Source organism: Astyanax mexicanus, unplaced genomic scaffold (assembly GCF_023375975.1).
Source record: "Astyanax mexicanus isolate ESR-SI-001 unplaced genomic scaffold, AstMex3_surface scaffold_34, whole genome shotgun sequence".
NCBI lineage: Eukaryota > Metazoa > Chordata > Actinopteri > Characiformes > Acestrorhamphidae > Astyanax > Astyanax mexicanus.
Window position 1 is genome coordinate 2858690 of NW_026040044.1, and position 23892 is coordinate 2882581.

General features: G+C 40.5%; 1 protein-coding gene across 1 annotated transcript in view; it reads left to right on the forward strand.

Annotated features, from left to right (window-relative positions):
- The window catches only part of LOC125790041 (tenascin-X-like), a 61289-nt gene that overhangs the window by 3411 nt on the left and 33986 nt on the right, over nt 1-23892 (forward strand). The window contains exons 2-4 of the mRNA XM_049473137.1: nt 10292-10851; nt 13552-14736; nt 15785-15900. Coding sequence (XP_049329094.1) covers nt 10452-10851; nt 13552-14736; nt 15785-15900 — 1701 coding nt within the window. The 5' untranslated portion in view covers nt 10292-10451. The remainder of the gene's footprint in view (nt 1-10291; nt 10852-13551; nt 14737-15784; nt 15901-23892) is intronic.

Genomic DNA, 23892 nt, shown 5'->3' on the forward strand with positions numbered 1-23892 from the left:
AAGTGCTCTTTGAAGAGCTCAGTCTTCAGGAGTTTATTAAAGATAGTGAGAGATTCTCCTGATCTGGTAGTAGAAGGTAGTTAGTTAGATGTGTTAGGAGAGTAAGAGCTCTTTGAAGAGCTCTGTCTTCAGGAGTTTATTAAAGATAGTGAGAGATTCTCCTGATCTGGTAGTAGAAGGTAGTTAGTTAGAGGTGTTAGGAGAGTAAGTGCTCTTTGAAGAGCTCTGTCTTCAGGAGTTTATTAAAGATAGTGAGAGATTCTCCTGATCTGGTAGTAGAAGGTAGTTAGTTAGAGGTGTTAGGAGAGTAAGTGCTCTTTGAAGAGCTCTGTCTTCAGGAGTTTATTAAAGATAGTGAGAGATTCTCCTGATCTGGTAGTAGAAGGTAGTTAGTTAGAGGTGTTAGGAGAGTGAGTGCTCTTTGAAGAGCTCTGTCTTCAGGAGTTTATTAAAGATAGTGAGAGATTCTCCTGATCTGGTAGTAGAAGGTAGTTAGTTAGAGGTGTTAGGAGAGTAAGTGCTCTTTGAAGAGCTCTGTCTTCAGGAGTTTATTAAAGATAGTGAGAGATTCTCCTGATCTGGTAGTGGAAGGTAGTTTGTTCCACCATTGGGGAACTCTGTATGAGAACAGTCTGGATTGCTTTGTGTGAATGTTTGTTTGGTAAAGCGAGGCGACGTTCATTGGAGGAGCGCAGCGGCCGGGAGGTAGCGTAAGTCTTCAGGAGTGAGTGCAGGTAGGAAGGAGCCTGTTCTGTCATCACCTTGTAGGCGATAGTAAGAGCTTTGAATTTGATGCGAGCATCAACTGGTAGCCAATGGAGCTCAATGAGCAGCGGGGTGACATGTGCCCGTTTTGGCTGGTTGAAGACCAGACGTGCTGCTGCGTTCTGGATCATCTGGAGTGGTTTTACTACACAGGCCGGGAGGCCAGTTAGCAGGGCATTGCAGTAGTCGAGGCGTGAGATGACGACTGCTTGCACCAGGAGTTGGGTGGCCTGTTGCGTCAAGAACGGTCTAATTTTTCGGATATTATAGAGCGCGAAGCGGCAGGACCGAGCAACTGAGGCCACATGGTGCGTGAAGGAGAGTTGGTCATCAACCAGAACACCCAGGTTCCTAGCAACCTTTGTCGGTGAGAGAGAGAGAGAGTCGATACTTATAGAGAAGTTGTGTTGAAAAGATGGTTTCAATACAAATAATATTTCTTTGTATTTTTTATCTGATGGTTCAAAATGGTGCTGTTTGTTGCTATTTTGGCAAATACTAAAAATTAAAACCAGAATTAAACCGATTCAGAGCGTTTTCACACCTGTAGTTTCTATGATCCGAATCAGTTGAGATCAGATGAGTTTGTTTATTTGTAGAGTTTCTTCCTCTGTTTGGTTTGTTTTCACACAGGCACAAACCTGAACGCACCAAAATGCGCACCAATAAACTATGCATAAAACACATCGTCTCCTCTGATTGGTTTAGATCTGTCTGGCGCGGAAGCAAGAAATACAGTAAATATAGTGAGAAGATTCTGTTTTTCAGTGTGTATACTTGTGTAACGCTTTAATACAAAACACTGAAACACTTTTAAAAACAGTCGCACGACTGTGAACAGTGAACGCAGCACAAACCGTGCTCAGTGTGTAAACAGCATGGAGCAGCAGCAGAGACTGTAGCTGTGGTAATTAATTAGCATTATCTGGCTACTATATATCAGATTAAACTGCTCCTTATCAGCAGTTTAGCTCAATTAAAAAGGAGTATATTTGATATCTGGGTCGGATTGAGACCAGATCACGTTCCCACCACAAGTGAACTACTCCAGAGTTTGTTTGGGACCTGTTCTTTTTCTTTTAATCTGCACCAGAGTGTGATTACTGTTTTTACACCTGCACAATCGAACTGCACTAATAGTACAAACCAACCAGAGTCTGTTTAAACCAGTGACTGTAAAAAAAGATGGCTGCCGTGTCTCCGTTCCCATTTATTCAATGAAAATGAAGCCAAAATCTTCCTCCATGTTGGCGATCCTGAAACCCGAGTCTGTAGAGCGCAGTAGAGACCAGAGGAGGGAGAAAGACTGTGGACAGACAGCCTATTAATTTAAATAACCCCGCCCCTGAGGGCTGCCTCGAGGTCACAGGCTGCAGGACGGAGCGGAGCAGAGCTGACGGTCTGTTATTGGTCCCGCCCATAACCAGCCCTTTTACAATAACCACACCTTTTTTGAATAGAGCTGAATAATGTTTTAAAAACCGAATTCTGTGGGGATATAAAAATTTAACAATATAAGCAGAGGTTACACTAGCTGCTGCATTTAAATAATGGAGGTAGAATTATAGTATATTAGAAAAAAACACGATTGAAAGTTGTCTGTTTTGCCATTGAAACCTATGGGAATAGGTGAGGTTACACAGCTTTCTGCAACCGAACAGCAGGGGGCGCCCGACCTGTGGTGGCTTCACTTTTGAGAGACTATGCTCTGTCCAGCTATACACAGTCTATGGTTTAAACTGAAAAAACGCACTTACAATAAAAAATCGTGTATATATTTGAAGAATATTGAGATGTAATTATTTTAAGTATAGCCCCGCCCACCGTGCACTAACAGTAGTGATTATTAGTGAGTATTGTGCTGTAGTGATCTGCTGCTGGTGATGGATGAGTTTCTCAGATTTAGTGAAGCTGCTGGTGTGAAGTTACAGAGTTTGGAGAGTAAATGGAGGCAGACTGGCAGATATACGAGCGTCTGGAGGAGTGTGTGTGTGTATAGTGTGTGTGTGTATATAGTGTGTGTGTGTGTGTGTTAGTGTGTGTGTTTGTTGGATATATACGGAGGGATTTATACAGCAGCACGGCTCACAGATTTACATGCTTTTTTCCAGAAGATTGAAAATGGAATAAACTGTTGGTTTTCCAGACTGTTCCTCTAACTGTTCCCCTGTCTCTCCTCCGCTACCGTTACGCTCCCTCGTTCATTATCCATCTTCATTTTATCCTCCTCCTTCTCCTCCTCTTCAGTTCTTTACTAAAGGAAACAGAGTGATCACTGATTAAATGAAAAGAAAACATGTTAAGTTTAAGCTCTGGCAATCTCTCCACAGAAGAGTTTTAGCCTCTGATCCCATTCCCTAGTTCTATTTCCACCTTCGGGTTGCCAGGTATGGAACATAGCATGCTCCAGCCTGATCAGAGGCAGATTAAAACACCAGTAAATATAATTGCCATATAATTGCATTTGATAGTTGTGGACAGATTACATTGAAGCCCAGAAGGACTACAAGACACATGCTAAGCTCCTACTTTTTAGATAGATAGATAGATAGATAGATAGATAGATAGATAGATAGATAGATAGATAGATAGATAGATACTTTATTGATCCCCGGGGGGAAATTCTTGGCATCCAGCAGCAGGTTACACAATACACAAAGTTAAAAAAGATAAAATATAAAATATAAAGATACATATAAATACAATCAAATAAGAAATAGAATATACAGTGTAAATGTACAGTCTTCGTGTGTGTGTGTGTGTAATGGAGATGGAGAATGGAGGTAGTGCAGTTGAACACAATAGACAGTGAACACCAGTTGATGTGCATAAAGTGAGGATAACTGATGTCAGCCAAACAGAAAGTGCAAATACACAGTTATATAATAATTTAAATTAAATTAAACAGTGCAAAAGATACGTAAACAGTAGATGAATTAACTAGTGAATGAGCTACTAGTGCAAAATATGGTAGAACTATAAAAAGTGTTCTAGGCATCAGCAAGTCTGAGAGTGTGTCCATAGCTGGGGGTGTGTCCATGGTGTGGCCAGAGTGGCCGGAATGAAAAAGTTTCACAGAGTCTTTAGTTTGCTGTGCTGAGAGGAGTTGAACAGTCTTATGGCCTGAGGAACAAAAGACTTTCGGAGTCTGTCTGTGGAGCAGGACTGGGACAGCAGTCTGCCGCTGAATGAGCTCCTCTGCCTGGTGATGGTGCTGTGCAGAGGGTGGTGAACATTGTCCATGATGTTCAGCAGCTTACTGAGGGCTCTCCTCTCTGCCAGTGGTGTTAAGGACTCCAGCTCTAAACCCAGCACAGAACCAGCTTTCCTCACCAGCCTGTCCAGTCGTCCAGCATCCCTCTTGCTGATGCTGCCTCCCCAACACACAACAGTGTAAAAGAGGACGCTGGCTACCACAGACTGGTAGAACATCAGGAGGAGTTTCTGGCAGATGTTGAAAGCCCTGAGCCTTCTGAGGAAGTACAGTCTGCTCTGAGCCTTCCTGTAGAGGGAGTCAGTGTTCACTGACCAGTCCAGCCTGTCGTCCAGGTGCACACCAAGGTATTTGTAGGATTTGACCACCTCCACGTCGACCCCCTCGATGGAGATTGGCCGCTGAGCAGAGGGCCTGGACCTCCTGAAGTCTATGCACATCTCCTTGGTTTTGGAGATGTTCAGCTGCAGATGGTTCATCTTGCACCACATCACAAATTCCTCAACCAGGCTTCTGTACTCCCTTTCATCATCATTACGCACACACCCCACGATTGCAGTGTCGTCACTCGAAAGGTTAGCACTGAACTTCAGCTAAGGTTAGCTAACGTTAGCTAGCTAATTTACCACACAGCCACTAGTATCAATTGACATTTTAAGTCATTTCCATTGCATTTCTACTCTGTGAGCAGCTGGTTTATCAAGTGAATATTTGAGATAGGTAAAGTGATCCAGACTAGTGCCTCGGCATTGTTTCCCTTCATTGCAGAAAAATATTGGTACTTAAGTTGTGTTATTTTGGAACCACTAATTTGTACTGAAGCACTACTTGTTTGTAATTAAAATGATATAGATTTGCCCTAAATTTATACTAGTCATGCTATTTTCGCCACTAATACAATACAGTTAGTGCAATTTAAGTATAGTTGTGTAAGCTGTGTACATATTTAAAGTGTGGTTGAAGTATAGATTTAACATCACATTCAAAAAAACAAAAGCAAGATATTTCATTGCAAAAGCATTAGCTGTTAAAGTTATTTTAATGACACATTTAACTAATTTTAATGTTTAACAATATTTTTTTATATTTTGGTGTGAATTATTTGCTCTTTACTCATATTCAGCTCAACGCAGAATTTTTTGTCTATAAAATGTAAATTTCTGAGTAAAACTCAGTGTTCTCTACTGTTTTGTGATTGGTCTGTAGTGTAAATGTAAGAGGAACAGTACAGGCTGTGTTTCTGCAGGTCTGAGAGTATTCACTATTCACTATTTTCTTTTTATATGTGTGTTTAAAGACTGCGGGGGAAATAAATCTGGTTATAATATTTACTTTACCTGCTTTTATTTGGCCTGCAGACAGTAGGAGAGCAGCTGCAGGACAGAGCAGATCCTGTACTGAGATTCAGAGGAGAATTATAGGATTAAAATCATAGAATTTAGTTAATAGAATTTATTTTCTTATTAATGTTTGAAACCCAGAGACAATTTTCAGAAATATGTTATATTCTTTATTTAAATACTCTTTACTTTCCTAAATGTTACAAAGTATAAATTTATTTGTCAGACATTGCTATTCTCAGGAGAGTCTACACTACTCAAGTATGTGTTTAATTGATTCCTAAAGGTTTAATTGATTTGCATTAATTTGGCCAAGTTTTGATCAGAAATCTGTATGTAAAATGTATCGCCTGCATTTTTTTTTTTTTTTTTTTTTGCATTTTTTGCAGAATCTTGTTGAGAAATCTTCTTGGGAAGTGGTAATATAGTGTTTTTTTAAGCTGAAAGTACAATAATTTTAATCTTGGGTCATTTTGTAGTCAATAGATTGATAAATACAGTATATTTATAATATGTAATTTACAATATTTGACAGCATGAAGTGCTGTAAGATTTTGTGGGAAAACAAAACTGCACTGACTTTAGACTTGATAATAAAACACAGTGGATCAACACCAGCAGATGACAGACATGACTCTCCAAACCATCACTGATCATCAGTACATTTTACATTTCATTTAAAGTAAATGAAGGGATCAGAGTCTGGAGGAAGAGTGGAGAGACACACAGTCCAAGCTGCTCGAGGTCTAGTGTGAAGCTTCCACCAATCAGTGATGGTTTAGAGAGTCATGTCTGTCATCTGCTGGTGTTGATCCACTGTGTTTTATTATCAAGTCTAAAGTCAGTGCAGTTTTGTTTTCCCACAAAATCTTACAGCACTTCATATCTTACAGCTTCCCTCTGCTGCTGACAACTTTTATGGACATGCGGATTTCATTTTCCAGCAGCACACTGCCAAAGTACCAACTGGTCTTAATATATAATATTCTAATTTTCTGAGACACTGATTTTTTGGGTTTTATTTGGCTGTAATCCATAATCAATAATCAACAATAAAAGAAATAAATGCTTAAAATAGATCACTCTGTGTTTAATACATCTATATAATATTTGAGTTTCACATTTTGAACTGAATTACTGAAATAAAGTAACTTTTCAATGATATTAAATTTTTTTGAGATGCACTAGTATGGACCGCATTATATCCATATCATACACAATATACGTAATATAAGTAAGTAAGTTAATATCCATGTTGCTGCAGTAGTGCATTCTTAAAATAATCATTATTTTTAAATGTTCTATTATATCATCAATATTATAGTTGCCGCAAAAAAATAATATTGTGATGTTATTTAAGAGCCATATCGCCCAGCCCCCTATTATCTGCTCTTTTTATTTATTAATTCTTGCACTGGTGGTTACTGTACCCCATGCCTGAACCCTAAACCCCCCCCCCCTGAGAGCAAGGTGTTGTAGGAGACAGTGGTCAGTCTGCTGTAGGACAGAAGAATGCTTCAGATCTCAGCAGGATCTCCATGTGTTTGAGTTTTATTACAGCATGAAGCTCCGCAGGGCTCCTGCAGGGGGTCAGCAGAGGAGGAACGAGCGTCTGGAATAAGAGACTTAAATAAAAGCAGTGAATTAAGGTCAGAAGGTCACAGATCTCAGCCAATGTATGCTAAACTAGCACTAGCATTGTACCACTGAAAGTCTGGGGGACCTATTTTAGTGATCTATTGTGCACCGGTCTATTGAGCGCTGGGAGCACCTATAGGAATGGACTCTGACTGTTGACTGTTGTCAGGGTTTTAATCAGTCAGTAGCTCTCCTGTGTTTTTCCCCACCAAAATATATAGAAATACACCAGAACTTTACCTGAACACACCTCATTTCCAGACTACCATGCCCATCAGGGTAGATATTTCTTAACATTTCTTTTAAAGTCAAACAATATTAACAGTTAGCTTAGATTTCCAGATTTCCACTAAGGCTGGGTGCAGCAGCGATAGCATTAACAGCTAACTGCTAGCGCTAGCCATGGTTAGCAGCTAATGCTGCCCCACAACGCTACACTGAAGAACCCTGAGTGTTCTGGTATACTAGGGTGATATTAGCTAACGGTTCTTCCCACGTAGCTTGTTTTAACACGGTAAACACGCAGACTACAGTTCAATAATACTCACCTCTGAACAGAGAAAGAGCTAGGTCTAAGCACAGATAGTGGCTAATGCTAATGCTGCTCCAGCTGTGCTAGCCGAGGTTAGCAGTAGGCTACAATCTGATATTCTCATCTCTGAACGGTGAAAAGGTTAGTGCTTAGCGCTGTTACCAGCTAATGCTAATGCTGCTCCAGTGGTGCTAGCCGGGGATTAGCAGCAGGCTACAGTCTGATATACTCATCTCTGAACGGTGAAAGAAATGGTTAGCGGCTAATGCTAATGCTGCTCCGGTCTTATGCTGGAGAAAGTTTATGAAACTCCTGTATAACTCTGTACTGCACTGAAGTGACTTTACTGCTCCTTAATACCTGACTGATAGAATTCATACATAATACATGTGGAAGATTTGTAAGAGATTAGCCCATGAGTTGCAATATAAGATTAATATTCTTATCCAATCACAAGCCTCTTTACAAAGCTCAATACCTACCACTAGCTTTTTAGTCTGAAGTCATGCACTTCAGTTTCTGAATCAGTTCCTCTGATTTTGCTATTTATAGGTTTATGTTTGAGTAAAATGAACATTGTTGTTTTATTCTATAAACTACAGACAACATTTCTCCCAAATTACAAATAAAAATATTCTCATTTAGAGCATTTATTTACAGAAAATGAGAAATGACTGAAATAACAAAAAAGATGCAGATTAATATTTGGTGGAATAACCCTGGTTTTTAATCACAGTTTTTTTTCATGCATCTTGAAATGCATCATGTTCTCCTCCTCCACCAGTCTTACACACTGCTTTTGGATAACTTTATGCTGCTTTACTCCTGGTGTAAAAAAATCAAGCAGTTCAGTTTGGTGGTTTGATGGTTTGTGATCATCCATCTTCCTCTTGATTATATATTTTAGAGATTTTTAATTTGGTAAAATGAAAGAAATTCATCATTTTTAAGTGATATTACCTATAAATCTTCTTTTTGATATGCATATAAAGGTCAGATATTCTGTTGTGCTGCAGTTTAGACCTCATGGGTCCTTCAGAAAGACCGTATAAGGAAGTGAAAGCTGTTTACTGAAGCAGAGCGTCCTCTTTCATGCTGTTCTGATGCTCCTCTACAGAACACATTCTCCAAATGATTAAGATCCTTTAGCTGTTATTATTAAATGACATTTCAGTGTTTAGGGAAACGCTCCAAAGACCAAAGCGTCTCAGAGCTCCAGGACCTGCTCCTCTCAGATATCTGGAGAATACAAGCTCTACTCTGAGCTTTAGTGACACTTCATGATTACACAGTACTAAACCTGAGTTAAACCCCAATACACAAACTAAAAGATAGTTAGGAGGAGGTGATACTGACCAATAACTTTCAGAAGGAGGTTTAGGAAGAACTAACACAGTGATTAGGACCAATGGAAGTCAAGAGAAGTATCCAATCATCCCAGTAAATAACAAAGAAACAACTATATCCAGTGTTTTATTGACCAAGCAATATTATAGTGATGGGCGAATAAGTAGAATTCATTTGGTTAATTTGAAATACTGTTTTAATGTGATTTTTTAAAATATATAATGTTATATATACATATATATTTATATCAGAAATCATCCTCTTGATTATATTCCAGAGGTTTTCAATTTGGTAAAATCAGAGAAACTCATCATTTTTAAGTGGCCTCTTTCCAGAGCTGTATATCAAATATATACTGGCAGTATAAAAAATACAATTAAAAAATGTTCCTAAACTAAACATTTTTTAATTTGGATTCCTTTCGCTCTTCTTCATTTCTTTTAGTTCACACTTTTTTTTATTTAATTACCTGAAATAAACTTGTTTTCCACTGACTTCCATTGAAAGTTTTTTTTTTACAAGGTTTTTTCTCTCTCCTGTAAAGTTGCTGTTTGGAGATAAATGTTTTTCATTGGACAGCAACAATATTTCACATCTGTAAATGGTGCTGTTTGTTAGTATTTCTACATATTTACCAATAAAAACTGAATACAAGTGTAAACTAACATAAATGAAGAAGAGCTCTAAATCTAAATTAAAAATGTTTAGTTTAGGAACACTTTTTCATTTGAATGAATTACTGCCAGCAAATATTTGATATACAGCTCTGGAAAAATAAGACACCATTTAAAAAATGACGAGTTTCTTTGATTTTATCAAATGTAAAACCTCTGGAATATAATCAAGAGGAAGACGGATGATCACAAACCATCAAACCACCAAACTGAACTGCTTGATTTTTTGCACCAGGAGTAAAGCAGCATAAAGTTATCCAAAAGCAGTGTGTAAGACTGGTGGAGGAGAACATGATGCCAAGATTCATGAGTAAAATGAATTGATTATATTCTAGAATTTTGTAAAATCAAAGAAACTCATCGTTTTTAAGTGCTTTCTTTTCTTTTTTCAGAGCTGTATATTGAGTTATTTATGTATGAGGACAGTATATGTATTGTTGCATGTTTAGAGAACTACAGTGTGGTTTAGTGCTAAAGAAACATCTTTAAACATTGAAACAATGTAATAAAGTTAGACATAACTTTAAAACTGCAGAAATTTCTTCTTTAGAACTTCTTTTGTGGCTGGTTTCCACTGGATTCCCACCACAGCTTAAAGAACAATAAAACTCACTCATGCTGAAAAATCTCCATTAAATCTGCATTAAATCTGCATTAAATTAACACCAGCAGTTCAGTTTAACAGCTGTACTGCTAATTCTCAACATCATACAATAATAATAATGTTAAAATCCTAACTATAAACTATGAAGTGTTTTATCTTTTTTTATCTTTTTATCAGGTGATAATGAGGCTTTAAGAGGAGTAAGGGATCAGCTGCTGGATCTTCTGAGGACTGAAGAGTCGATTTAAAGACAATAAGAAGATAAGAATAAGACAATACATCTGAGAGAAGAGTCAATCCATCAGCTCCATCAGTTTGGGAATAAACTTTATGGACGATGCCCGTCTTCTCCTTCCTCCACCTCGTCCTCGTCCTCCTCCCATGTCCCGTCTTCCTGAGCGGGGACACCGCTCTGGTCTCCGTGTCCCAGCGCGTCTCCAGAGACACCAAACCCCAGTCCATCCGGGTGGTGGTCTCAGAGCCGTGCCTGCAGGGCGGAGACCCCTGTGAGCCCAGCGAGGCTAAAGGGAAGGAGGTGGATCTGGAACCGGGGGCTCCTCTGGTTCTGACCCACCGGATCCGGCTGGTTCCGAGCTCGGGGTCCGGCTGCGGCGGCTGCGAGGGGGACTTCGCGGCTCTCAGGGCTCGTCTGGAGAGGCTGGAGAGGGAGGTGTCTGAGCTGAGGGAGAAATGTGGAGGTCCGGAGGGAGGATGCTGCACCTCCCAGCAGAGTAAAGGTACCACAGATTTACCAACTGTTATAACTGTTCTATTATATTCTATTATAACCCCTTTTCACTGCACGGTACATTGCTTGTATATAAGCATTAGATTGACACATTTAATTCAATTATATAAGTGATGTCAATCACTTAAAAATTCATTATAATCATGCTTCTTTTTTTAATGCTGCTAGTTCCCTGTAGGGGGCAGAAATAGTGTAAGCTTAGGTCAGACAGACTAGAGCTTCTTAGCAGAGAAAGATGGAGAGAGAGAAAGAGGGGGGAGACAGCGCAAGTAAGCGAGAGAGAGAGAGAGAGAGAGAGAGAGAGGGAAAGAGACACCAAGTAAGTAAGAGGGAGAGACAGTACGAGTTTTTGAGAGAAAGAGCGGGAGAGAGAGACAGAGCGAGTGAGAGAGAGAGACAGAGTGAGTGAAAGAGAGAGAAACAAAGCGAGTGAGAGAGAGGGAGAGACAGAATGAGTGAGAGAAAGAAACAGAGCGAGAAAGAGAGAGACAATGAGTGAGAGGGAGGGAGAGAGAGAGACAGAGTGAGTGAGAGAGAGAGAGACAGAGTGAGAGAGAGAGAGAGACAGAGTGAGTGAGAGAGAGAGACAGAGTGAGTGAGAGAGACAGACTGAGAGAGAGAGAGAGAGAGACAGAGTGAGTGAGAGAGAGAGAGAGAGAGTGAGAGAGAGAGAGTGAGAGAGAGAGAGAGACAGAGTGAGTTAGCATTAGAACAAACAAGGTATTGATTAAGACCAATCAGCTTCAAAGCGGAGGTCTCAACACAAACAATGCATGGATTAGAGCCAATCAGAGTTAAAGCATTAAGCATTATATTTTCTGTATGAGCTCATAACATGTTTAGAATGCATCATTAGATAATAAGGAAACATGATGAGTTAAGGCAATGGCAGCTCTTTTCAGTAGAGCTTCAGACAGTATTTTATTACTTGAACTGTAAAGAACCTGAACCTCCCCACTGAAATTTACCCAGTCCCATTTCCACACCCGGAGTTGCCAGGTATAGAACACAACAGCACAACAGTAGCATTGTGCTGCAGCCATGGAATGGTACATTAGGAACATTACTACTTTCAATTTAAAAGAAAAAAATCTTACAATTCTATTTACTTTTTGGTTTACCATCTTCTAAGTAATGAGAGAGCAATGATTTGCATTGCATGGAGTGACAATTCTCTTTGACCAATTAGAGCTTAGCTCACTCAGAACCATAGAATATGTCTTTAACACCTGATTCCACGTGCTTCTTCCACTTCAGAGATACTGCTTCTCAGCTTGTCCAAAAAAAGTGTGAACTTCAGTGGTTGCTCTAAATACGAATCAGAAACAAGATATAAAAATTCTGCACAATACTGCACAATACCTAAGATAAAAAAGGTTGCTTATTATAACCTAAAATCCTGCTATCTTCCTAAAAATATTCAGATGTTCTTGCATAAATGATTTTAAGAAAGGTTTGAAGCAAAAAGTCAGATGTACTGTGTTTTTTTTAAGTGCAGAATTAAATCCCATTGTCCTCGTAAACTGAGCAAATATGAAATTAGAGAACGCTGGAGAACGCCAGAATATTAGTGACTGTTTTTTTGTACTTTGTATTTTGGAGCATTTAGCAATCCCTCATTTTATGATCTTAAAACATGATGTGGAACGTTTTCTATTAGCCTTGCAGCTCCAGTGCAGAAGTACAGAAGCCGACTGCAGAAAGCGTGGCGGGTCTCGGCTGATTAATCGCATTTGGGACGAGAGAAAAGTCACGCTTATTTGATTCTTTACCAGAATTATTCCTTTAAAACCCTGAATTAAAACAGCCTCTCCAGCGGGAGCCAAGAGCCAAGCTATGATCACATCTGACTCTGGTAGAGTGTGAGCTGAGGTCAGTCCATCACTCTGAATCAGGTCACACCCTACAGATTTAACCCTATAAACGCAGCAGATATGAAGTTTAGAACATGCACAGGGGTTTAGTGGTTAACACGCTTACCTTCCAGTGCTGGGGGCTTGGGTTCGAGTTCATATCTGGGTGTAGTTTCCATGTTCACCTTGTGTTTGTGCTCAAAACAGGGATAATGTATCACGTAAACTGGATTCTCTAAATTGTCCTTTTATGTGTGATATCCACAGCCAATCCACAGAAAGCCAATCCAGATATGAACAGGTGGACGGTGGTTTCTGGTTGAGAGTATGCCGTGTGCGATTGACTGTCGCTTTTAACCATGTGCGTGTGTGTAAAACTTGATTGTAAAGCATCCTTAGCTTTCAATAAAGGGCACTACTAGTCTAATTGTCTCAATTGGTACTTTTGGCAGTGTGGGCAGTGTGCCAAGTCCTGCTGGAAAATGAAATCGGCATCTCCATAAACGTTTTTGTCAGCAGAAGGAAGCATGAAGTGCTGCAAGACTCTGCTCCCTTGATTTCCAGATGAAATGTAAAATTTACTGCTGGTGTTGATCCACACTGTTTATTATTAAGTCCAAAAAAGTCCGTGCGGTTTTGTTTTTCCGCAAAATCTTACATCACTTCATATCTTACTGCTTCCCTGTGCTACTGACAACTTTTATGGAGTTGCGGATTTCATTTTCCAGCAGGACTTGGCACACTGCCCTCACGGACACTGATTTTTGGGTTTTAATTGGGTTTCAATGAAAGGATTTCTCTTTTTTTCTCTTATGTACTCTGCTTCGTCCTTTCAGGAGCCGGATGCACCACGGTCCAGCCACCGACAGACGAGTGTCCGGATGACTGCAGTGATCAGGGACGCTGCGTGGACGGAAAGTGCGTTTGTTTCCCAGGATTCAGTGGGCCGGACTGCAGCGAGTCCGACTGCCCGGGTAACTGTAACGACAAAGGGAAGTGCGTGGACGGTCAGTGTGTGTGCGATCCCGGCTTCACCGGTCCGGACTGCTCCCAGAGCTCGTGTCCTGGGAACTGCAACAACCGAGGGCGGTGTGTGAACGGGAAGTGTGTGTGTAACCCCGGCTTCTCTGGTCCGGACTGTTCCGGTAAATCTTGCCCCAAAAACTGCAGCAACCGTGGCAGATGTGTGAACGGGAAGTGCGTGTGCGATACCGGATTCACCGGCCCGGACTGCTTGGCTCGGTCGTGTCCGAGAAACTGCAGTAACAGAGGCAGGTGTGTGAACGGGAAGTGTGTGTGTGAAGCCGGATTCTCTGGTCCGGACTGTTCTGAAAGGTCTTGCCCTGGAAACTGTAACAATAAGGGCCGGTGTGTGAACGGACAGTGTGTGTGTGACGCTGGGTTTTCTGGTCCAGACTGTTCCGCCAAGACGTGTCCTGATAACTGTAATAACCGGGGACGGTGTGTGAATGGGAAGTGTGTGTGCGACGAGGGGTACGGCGGTCCGGACTGTTCTGAGAGGACCTGCCCCGGAAACTGCAACAACAAAGGCAGGTGTGTGAATGGTCAGTGTGTGTGTGACCCCGGTTTCACCGGTCCGGACTGTTCCGAGAGGACCTGCCCCGGAAACTGCAATAATAAAGGCAGGTGTGTGAACGGACAGTGTGTGTGTGACCCCGGTTTCGCCGGACTGGACTGTTCCGCCAAATCCTGCCCTAATGACTGCAGTGACCGAGGTCAGTGTGTGGACGGTGAGTGTGTGTGCGATGAAGGTTTTACCGGTCCGGACTGTTCCGCCAAATCCTGCCCCAACGACTGCAGCAACAAAGGCAGGTGTGTCGACGGCAAGTGTGTGTGTGACGTGGGCTTCACCGGGCCGGACTGCTCCACCAAGACCTGCCCTAACAACTGCAGCAACCGTGGCAGGTGCGTGAGGGGCAGGTGTGTGTGCCGGCGTGGATTCACCGGACCGGACTGCAGCGAGTGTGAAGAAGGGTTGACGGGACCCGACTGTGCAACAGGTAAGTTGCCTAGAACCTCTGCATGAACTCTGCATGAACCAGAACCTTGCTATTCAAATTCAATAATAAGATTTATTAAGATTTATTATTATTATTATTCATTACAATAAATACACTGCTCAAAACAAATCTTCATACTATAGTACAAAGTCTGTTAGTACGGTACGTGAAGTACGGTAGAAATCGTAGAAACATTCAGAGAGCAGAAGCTGCAGATCTCAGACCCCCATTTCTGTGACTGGTCCAAAGTGTTTGTTCAGCCAATCGGTGTATAATGTCTCTTGATAAAATCGTCAAGATGCCAGTCGCCTGGCAGTGTAAACGCAAGGTTATCAGGGATGTCAATGTGCCCAGTTAGGAAGCATGAACGATTGGAAATCAAGTTTTGGTGCTTTGGTGTGAATGATACTGAGGTAAGAACAGGAGAGGAAAGTGCAAGACAACCTGCAAAAAAATGTAATTTTTAGGTTTTGCTAGTGGTACAAACTAATCCTGTCCTGCCCCCTTATCATTTTTGACTGATTCTTTTTGAGTGTTGAATGTCGCAAGTATCACTACTGGTAGCATGAGGCGGTACCTGTAGGATCTTCAGGGAAAACTGGATGAACCTATGATTAGCTAAGTTTAGTTTATCTTTTGCCATAGTAACTTTGTCTTTGCTGCCCAGAGAAGACTTTTTACTGGATTCTGAAGCATGGCTATGAGGATTTGATCGTATTTGGTGACAAGATAACTGATAGCGAGTTCAGGATGTTGGGTGATCACCAACTCCCCAACTCATCCCTTTAAAAAAGTAATACATGGAGCTCCATCAGTGCAGTGAACACAAATCCACAGTTGTGGGCTGTATACCCCTCTAGCCAATGCCTGGGAAGCAATTTGGAAGTACCTCTTTAGAGGCACTAAAGAAGCTGTGTTTGTGCAACTGCACATCTGTGTCAGCAGTAGACATAGACACTATTATCACATACTGTTTTTTTTAAGCCATGTCCATTTATTATTGTTCCTAGAAAGCTAACTGTGATTTCCTTTCCTTTCCTCATTCTAGCTCTGACGGGAGTTTCTCGTCTCAGTACGAGAGACATCACCGAGTCTTCCGTCACTCTCTTCTGGACTCCTCCCTCTGTCCAGTACGACACCTACTACATCACCTTCACCAGTAAGGTAATCCCCTCGCACCGTCACCGTCACCATCAGATCACAACTACAGAAGCTGCTTCTGAGCTCAAACGCCTGTTATTTATCTTACTAATTTCACTGTACTTCACTTTAAACACACACACACACACACACACAGAGTCACACCAATGACCTCATCTCAGTTTCACATGTAATCACTTACCACACCACGGCACACACTCACACTCGCAGCACACTTCCTGCCCTCAGCGGTTCACCACAAACCACCTTCTGCCACACGACCACTCCGGAAACCATCATATAAAGCATCAAAATAACTTTCCTCTCAGAGGAAAACCATCTTAGTTAGAGATTTCAGTCGTAAAAATCAAACGTTTAAAAATACTAGAGGAAGACCAATCAGGAGCTTAATCCAGAGATGAAGGAATGACTAATCGCTTCTTTCACACTATTGGATTATTTGTGCAACAATCACAAATGAGAATTTCTATGACTTCATACAAGCAAACCTGCCAAATTTTCTAATAACAGTAAAATTAAAAGTATATTTTTAATCAGGCAATGCGGCATGTACCTGTTCTTAGCAACACCCTAGAAACCACCACTTACCAACACTATAGCGACCACAACGGATACAATAGCAACCACCTAGAAACACTATAATTGCTAACTTGGAAACACAGTAGCAACCACCTAACTACCACTTATTTAAACATTGCAACCATATTGGACACCATAACAACTACCTAGCAATGCCAAAGCAAAACAACAACAACCACCACCTAAAATCATGGCAACCATTTGACAACATCAAGGCAACCACCCAACATCTACCGAACCTCCAGATGAACTACCTGGGATCCCATAGAAACCAACTAGAAACACCATAACAATCACCTAGCAATGCCATAGTAAAACCATGGCAACAATTTAACACCACAGCAACTACACAGCAACCACTTAACACCATGGCAGCCACTTAGGAACACCATAGCAACCAGCTAGCAACCACTTGGGTACACCTTAGCAACCACTTAGCAACCATTTAACTTCATCATAGCAACTACTTAGCAACACCAATTGCAAACCTCCAGATACCATAGAATGGTATGATACCATAGAAACACCATATACCATATAACAACACCATATAACAACAATCACCAAGGAAACCCATAGTAAAACCATGGCAATCACTTGGGAACACCATAGCAACCACCTAGCAACCATTTAACATCATAGCAACACTTTGTGAAACTCCAGATTAAATAGCTTTGATACCATAGAAACACCATACACCTAGCAACACCATAACAATCACCCAGCAACTCCATAGTAAAACCATGGCAACCATTTAACAACACCACAGAAACCACCCAGCAACCACTTAACACCATGGCAGCCACTTAGGAACACCATAGCAAACTTCTAACAACCATTTAACATTATCATTGCAACCTCTTAGCAACACTTAGTTAACCTCCAGGTTAACTACTACTTGAAATACCAAAGAAACCACCTAGCAACACCATAACAATCACCTAGCAACCCCATAGTAACAGTGCAGTAACAGTCTGAGGTGCACAGCTAGGAAGTGGATATATTTGCAGTGTGTTTGTATGATAAACAGCATTAGTTGTGATTAGTTCAGGGCAGATGTAGCTCAGCGGGGGCGGTGGTTTCAGCACCAGTTTTACGACACGAATCACAGAAACGAATAACTGCAGTCTGACGAGAGACAGCAGATGTTCCTCCAGACAGACATGAGTCTGAACTGCTGTTCTGTCTTCATCACAACTTCACTCAAAACATCACATCTGCTCATCTGCCCTCGCCGCTCTTGCTGTTTTTGTTTCTGTTTTGTAGCGGTTTAGCTGCTGACTCACAGCGATTACTCCAAAACAGGAAACCAATCAGTCATAGGGCATCTTAATTTGGGCATATAAATTTATATATCTTATTTTTTGCACTATGAGGAGCACTTAAAATCCTTTAATTTTCCAAAAATCATCAGAGCGCTTTATAATCTGGTGCTCCTTATGTATGAATTCTATCAGTCAGGTATTAAGGAGCAGTAAAGCCACTCCACTGAAGTACAGAGTTATACAGGAGTTTCAGTTTAGTTCTCCAGCAGTATTAGCATTAGCCGCTAACCACTTTTTTCCCTGTACAGGCCCCTGTAGCCTGCTGCTAACCCTGGCTAGCACTGCTGAAGCAGCATTAGTACCTTCCTCTACCTCACTCTACCTCCAGCCTCGTTATGTCACATGATCACAGTCTACAGCTCCCTCTGTTGCTGCACACGGGTAATGCAGTGTACGTTCACTGTTATTCACTATATTCTCTATATAGCTCTTATCTTACTATGTGTTAATGGCAGAGGTGGAAAGTTACTGTAATTGATTAGATTTTATGAGTAATTTGTAATTTTTAAAGTCGTTTTTAAAATAGGTAATTTTATTTTTACTCAAGTACATTTTGACACAAGTAATTTACTTTGCTACATTGGAAACCTCCCGTTACTGAGTAAAAAATTGTCTGAATAAAAATAAATAATAATAATTGGCATGGATGCGCCGGCACACATATGCTCACGTGTGGAATAACGATGCAATAACGTCCTCATGCAATGCAAAATGTGCCCCGCCGTACAGAGCTGCAGCTTTTAAAACTTCCACATCAAACCTGAGAAAGCATGTGATGTAAGTATTTTAATAATTAACAATCTGCTTAAATGTTAAAAAAAACATTTAAATAGCAGTTAAAGCAGAGCAATTGCAAGTTAAAATATAACAATGACTTCATGACAACAACAAAAAAAAAAAAAATAAAAATATGGGTTATTGTCGCCTATATTACCTTAACTTTTTAACAGTAAACAAAAAAATGGATCATATAAACCTATGCCACTTGTTTTATGGGGGGGTCTGAACAAATACTGCCTGAAAGATCTAAATTATTATGTGGAATAATAGTTCATTAAAAACAATTTAATTTATGATTTGTTTTTACCTCAAATATTTAAAAGTAACTATGTAACTTTTACTCAAAGTACATTTTAAATTGAGTACTTTTTTACTTTTACTCGAGTAGATTTTTAGATGGGTCCTTTTACTTTTACTTGAGTAGAATTTTAGCAAAGTAAAGGTACTTTTACTTAATTACAATTTTCTGTACTTTTTCCACCTCTGGTTAATGGTAAAAGCCAGGATCATGATAACAATAAAAATACGATTTATCTTACAGCCTCAGGTCACCCCCACCCCACACCCCCACTGATCTCCATGTACAGCAGGCTATTAATTTTTAGATTACTGAGGGCTAATGCCAGTCTGTCTGCTGGTCGTGCAGCGTGTAATCACATCAGACCGACTCCAACCTGATCACAGATCTTTCCTCCAGATCTGACCTCTGATCTGAATGTAGCACAAACTTCTACTCAGCTTCTAGAGATACTATAACTCACACAAACACAAACTCGCCCCCACGGCCTCGGCTGTGTTCGGGCAGAGCCTGCGATGAACAGGAGCATAAATCCAGACTTTAAGAGGGACCTGAGGAGCATGTGTGGCACTCATCACTAAACGCGTCAGTTTGATGGAAAGTCCTGAGTTTGGGTCCAAGCATTGCAGCTTCTGCAAACAATGTACACCGCAGTTTATTCTGGAACAGGAACTTCCCAGAACATCTACATGATTTCATATTTACACTGGAGCGGTCCTTCACTGAAGACTTTATATTTTAAATCATTTATCTAAGGTTGGGAATCACAGGGCAGCTCATAATTCATGATACGGTATTATTACGATACGCTGAGCAATATAAAGATTATTTTATGATACTGTAATTCTGTGATACTCAATAATATATCACAAGACTATTCTTTATGATAGCATCTGCACAGCATCTGTATTCATTTATAATCTGATTATTGCACCAGCATGTGGAGTAATGAAGCAGTATCTTTAGTAAGTATAATTAAGGGCAAGTCATACACAGTTTAGAGCACCTAAACTGTTATATTTTAAAAAAAATATAAAGTTAAGTAAATATAAAAGAATGAGAGACATTAAATTCACAATACAACAAGACTACAGATATAGACATATGTGAGACAAGAGACACAAGACAATAGTGCAATAAAGAAATGAGAGTGTACCAGTCAGTTATGATGGGGGAAATAAAGAGATAAAAGACATATCCATATTTGACGCCATGCATTGATAATGTATTGCAAATTAAAACCATAAGATATATCAAGATATTGATACTTTGTCCCACCCCTTATATTAATAATGTATTATTTTCATCACAATTTGGAAGCCCATTTACTCAACCCACCAGTTAGACCATAAAAGACCATAAAAAAAACAATATGATGAAACTGGCTCTCATCAGGACTGAAGAGCAAGGTGTGTTCAGGTAATTTCCTGGCAAGTTCATATCTTGGCAATGGAAAACACAGGTGCTCCACTGACTGATTAAAACCCTGACAGGAGTCAATCATCAGAGTCCATTCCTGTAGGTTCTCCTAGCATGCCTTAAACATCCCCACTCATTAAATACACACATGGACACACATGGAAAAAAAAAAATAAACAGAATAAAAAATAAAATAACATTGCTGTTCCCTTAAATGAGCTGCTGGTGTATCTTCACAGTGAGAACAAGCAGGTCAGTATCCTTTGCTAAGAAGCACAAAAGCACCACGCTATTCAAATATCAACGCTCTGCCACTATGATCAGGAGATAGCTAGTCCGAATCCCGGTCATGCAGCTTGCCATCAGCTGCCGGACCCCGAGAGAGCACAGTGTGCCTTGCTCTCTCTGGGTGGGTACAGTAGATGGCGTTTTTTCCCCTCAATACTCCTAGAGTGATGTGGATCAGCACAAGGCTGCGTCTGTGAGCTGATGTATCAGAATCGAGTCGCTGCTTTTTTTTCCTCTGAGCGTTAGCACTGAGATGCTTCTTGGCAAAAAGTTCAAAAAGAGGCGGAGTCTGACTTCACATGTATCGGAGGGGGCGTGTGCTAGTCTTCACCCTCCTGGTGTTGGAGCATCACTAGTGATAGGGGGAGTCCTAATGAGTGGGTTGGGTAATTGGTCGTGTAAATTGCAGAGAAAATGAAACAAAACTTATAGACATAAAGGAAGATACAAATGTGCCAAAGTCAGAGCACACCTGGCTCTTAAAGGGAGTGACTACTGACACTCTGATTGGTTTATTTCACGTTACGCCCAAAATTAACCACACCCATGAATAGTTAAGAGAATGACTACATGCCTTTTGCACGTTTTGAGCGATGCGCTATCCACAGTTGACCAGTGCACTATAGATCACTAAAATAGGGCCCTACGAGTTTTTAGACCGTATTTATAACTCAATATCTTTACTGAGCTTTCCATGTTGGTCTTGGTCTTCTTATAAGCAGTTCTGTTATTCTAGGTGCCACCAAATCTTTGACTGGCACAACAGGAAACTTCTGGCTCTGGAACCACCAGATATTTAACGGAACATCTACGAAGTTTCATATTACCATCTAGACTTCTTAATCAATCAGATCACACAGCAAATGGTGCTTTTTAAGATTCCTCAGTAGCTCCCCCATTGTCTTTATTGATCTTTCCACAGTCTTGGCGTTCTCTCAAACTATTTTATGAGGAACCTTCTGAAATTTTCCAGATTTGAGAAAGGTACACTCACGCTGAGCTTAGTTTTTTGACAGCTCCTAAAAACAAGGTGTTGTGAAGGAGGGCAATAATCCCAGCTTTAAGTATACAGAGAAACAGATACAGAACTACATCCTGTAATTGCCTATTTTTTGTACTATAGCATTATATTTTTATTTTTAGCATTAGCATTTGCTGCTACCCACGCTAAGCGCTAACTCTTCATATATCGTATTTCAGACTGTTGTATGCAGCTAACCCCAGCTAGCACTGCTGGAGCAGCATTAGCATTAGAATTAGTCGCTAACTGCAGCACTAGCTCTTTTGCCATTCATAGGTAAGTATATCAGACTGCAGCCTGTGCATTTAACTTGTTAAAATAAGCTACATGGGGCGAACCGCTAACAATAATATGGCTCTGGCTTACCTGAACACTCAGGGTTCCTCAGTGTAGTGCTGTCAGGTGGTGTTTACTAGCACTAGTGATTAGCCGCTATTGCTAATGCTAATGCTGCTGCACCAAGCCTTAGTGGAAATCTGTAAATCTAAGCTTGCTGTAAATAAATGGAAGCGCTTTACTCACCCAAATAAACAGTTTTCAGGAGGGAAATCTGTATTGAATAACATCATATTAAATGTTTTTTTTTAAGAGTAACAGATTTGTTTACTTAGCTTAACTTTACTTAACCTATTTGACCTACCTCCACCAACACCCAGTGATTAAAATTATACTGAATTATAAGGGAAACATGGCGACACCCCTGTTCCTTACTAGCATAGTATACTATTATACTTTTACAATATTATTATTTATTACAACTACAGAAAGTCCTATATAAATTGTGGAGCAGGAATAATAACAGGATAATGGTTTTTTTGGTTTAGATAGTCAAAATATTATGCTCAATCCCTGTACCCCATTACACTGCCTTCAGTGTGCAATGGCCCTAATGACCTCAAAGCCCGTACAACAGCCTTAATCAATCCCAGCATGCCCAGTTTAATGAGCTTTTAATAAAACCAATACATCACTCATACGCTCAACATCTCCAGAACTTTAGAACAGGAGGAACCGGCCCAGTGCTGCAACTTCACAGCACATCTGTTTGGCTGAAAACTGCAGATTACTTAATGCAGCATCGACTGTAAATGAAAGAACAGTAAACGCAGTAAGGAGGAGAGATGATTGGACGGTGGAGTAATGCTTACTGGAAGCAGAGTAAAGTGTATACAGAGTTTTAAGGAGTCTCTCGGCTCCTGTTTACAGAACTACCGCTCTCCTCTCATCTCCAGCATTAATAATCCTGATCACCCTGTTCACTCTTTATACAGACAGAATCGAGAGCGTTACGAGGGGTTATGGAACCTGTAAATCTACAGATACGGAGAAAAATAATTCCTGATTAATTATAACTAGAATTAGAAACGTCTGTAAAACCACATCTATTTGAAAAAAAGTGTTCAAAGTAGTACTGGTCAGTAATACCGCATATCGTTAGATGCGATGTGGAGTGCTGTGTAGAAAAACACCACCAAAGAAGCATGTGCAGCTCGCTAAATAATGGTAGCCAGTTAACATAACAAGCTAACACACTTGAGTGACTGTGTAGCTAAGATTTGTCATATACTACTCTCGCTCCGTCCTACCTGGAGAGTAATTAGAACAGCACTTTATCTGAGGAGCTCCTGCTGCTGTTTCTCACAATATGGGTGTGTTTATCAGCAATTATTCACTAAGAAAATGATAGGAATATAATTAAACAATCAATCCACAGCTCAGAGAAAAGTTCCTCTCGTCCCCCAGACAAGCCCAGAATCGGTCCTGATTACAGAATCATTTATTTTGCACTGATGATTAAATTCCTTAAAACTCTGGGTATGAGGTGCACAAAAACTTCAAGAGCAATAACTATAGCCCTTTTAAATATATTAATACTGTAGTTTGAAGTATTATAATTATATGTCCTTGCTCTCTCTGGGTGAATACAGTAGATGGCGCTCTTTCCCCTCATCACTCCTAGGGTGATGTGGATCAGCACAAGGCTGCGTCTGTGAGCTGATGTATCAAAACCGAGTTGCTGCGCTTTCCTCCAAATGCGCTGTGATGATACTCGTATTGCTGCATCAGCAGCAGTTCAAAAAGAGGCGGAGTCTGACTTTACATGTATCGGTGGAGGCGTGTGCTAGTCATAGTAGTAATGGGGGTAGTCCTAATGAGTGGGTTGGGTAATTGGCCTTGGGTTAAATGGGGAAGACAATAGGATAAAAATTTGTTTCATTGGCTTGTAAACGTTTTCATTGGTCTATTCTGATAAATGGAACAGGTCTCAATTAGTGCTGTAAGCA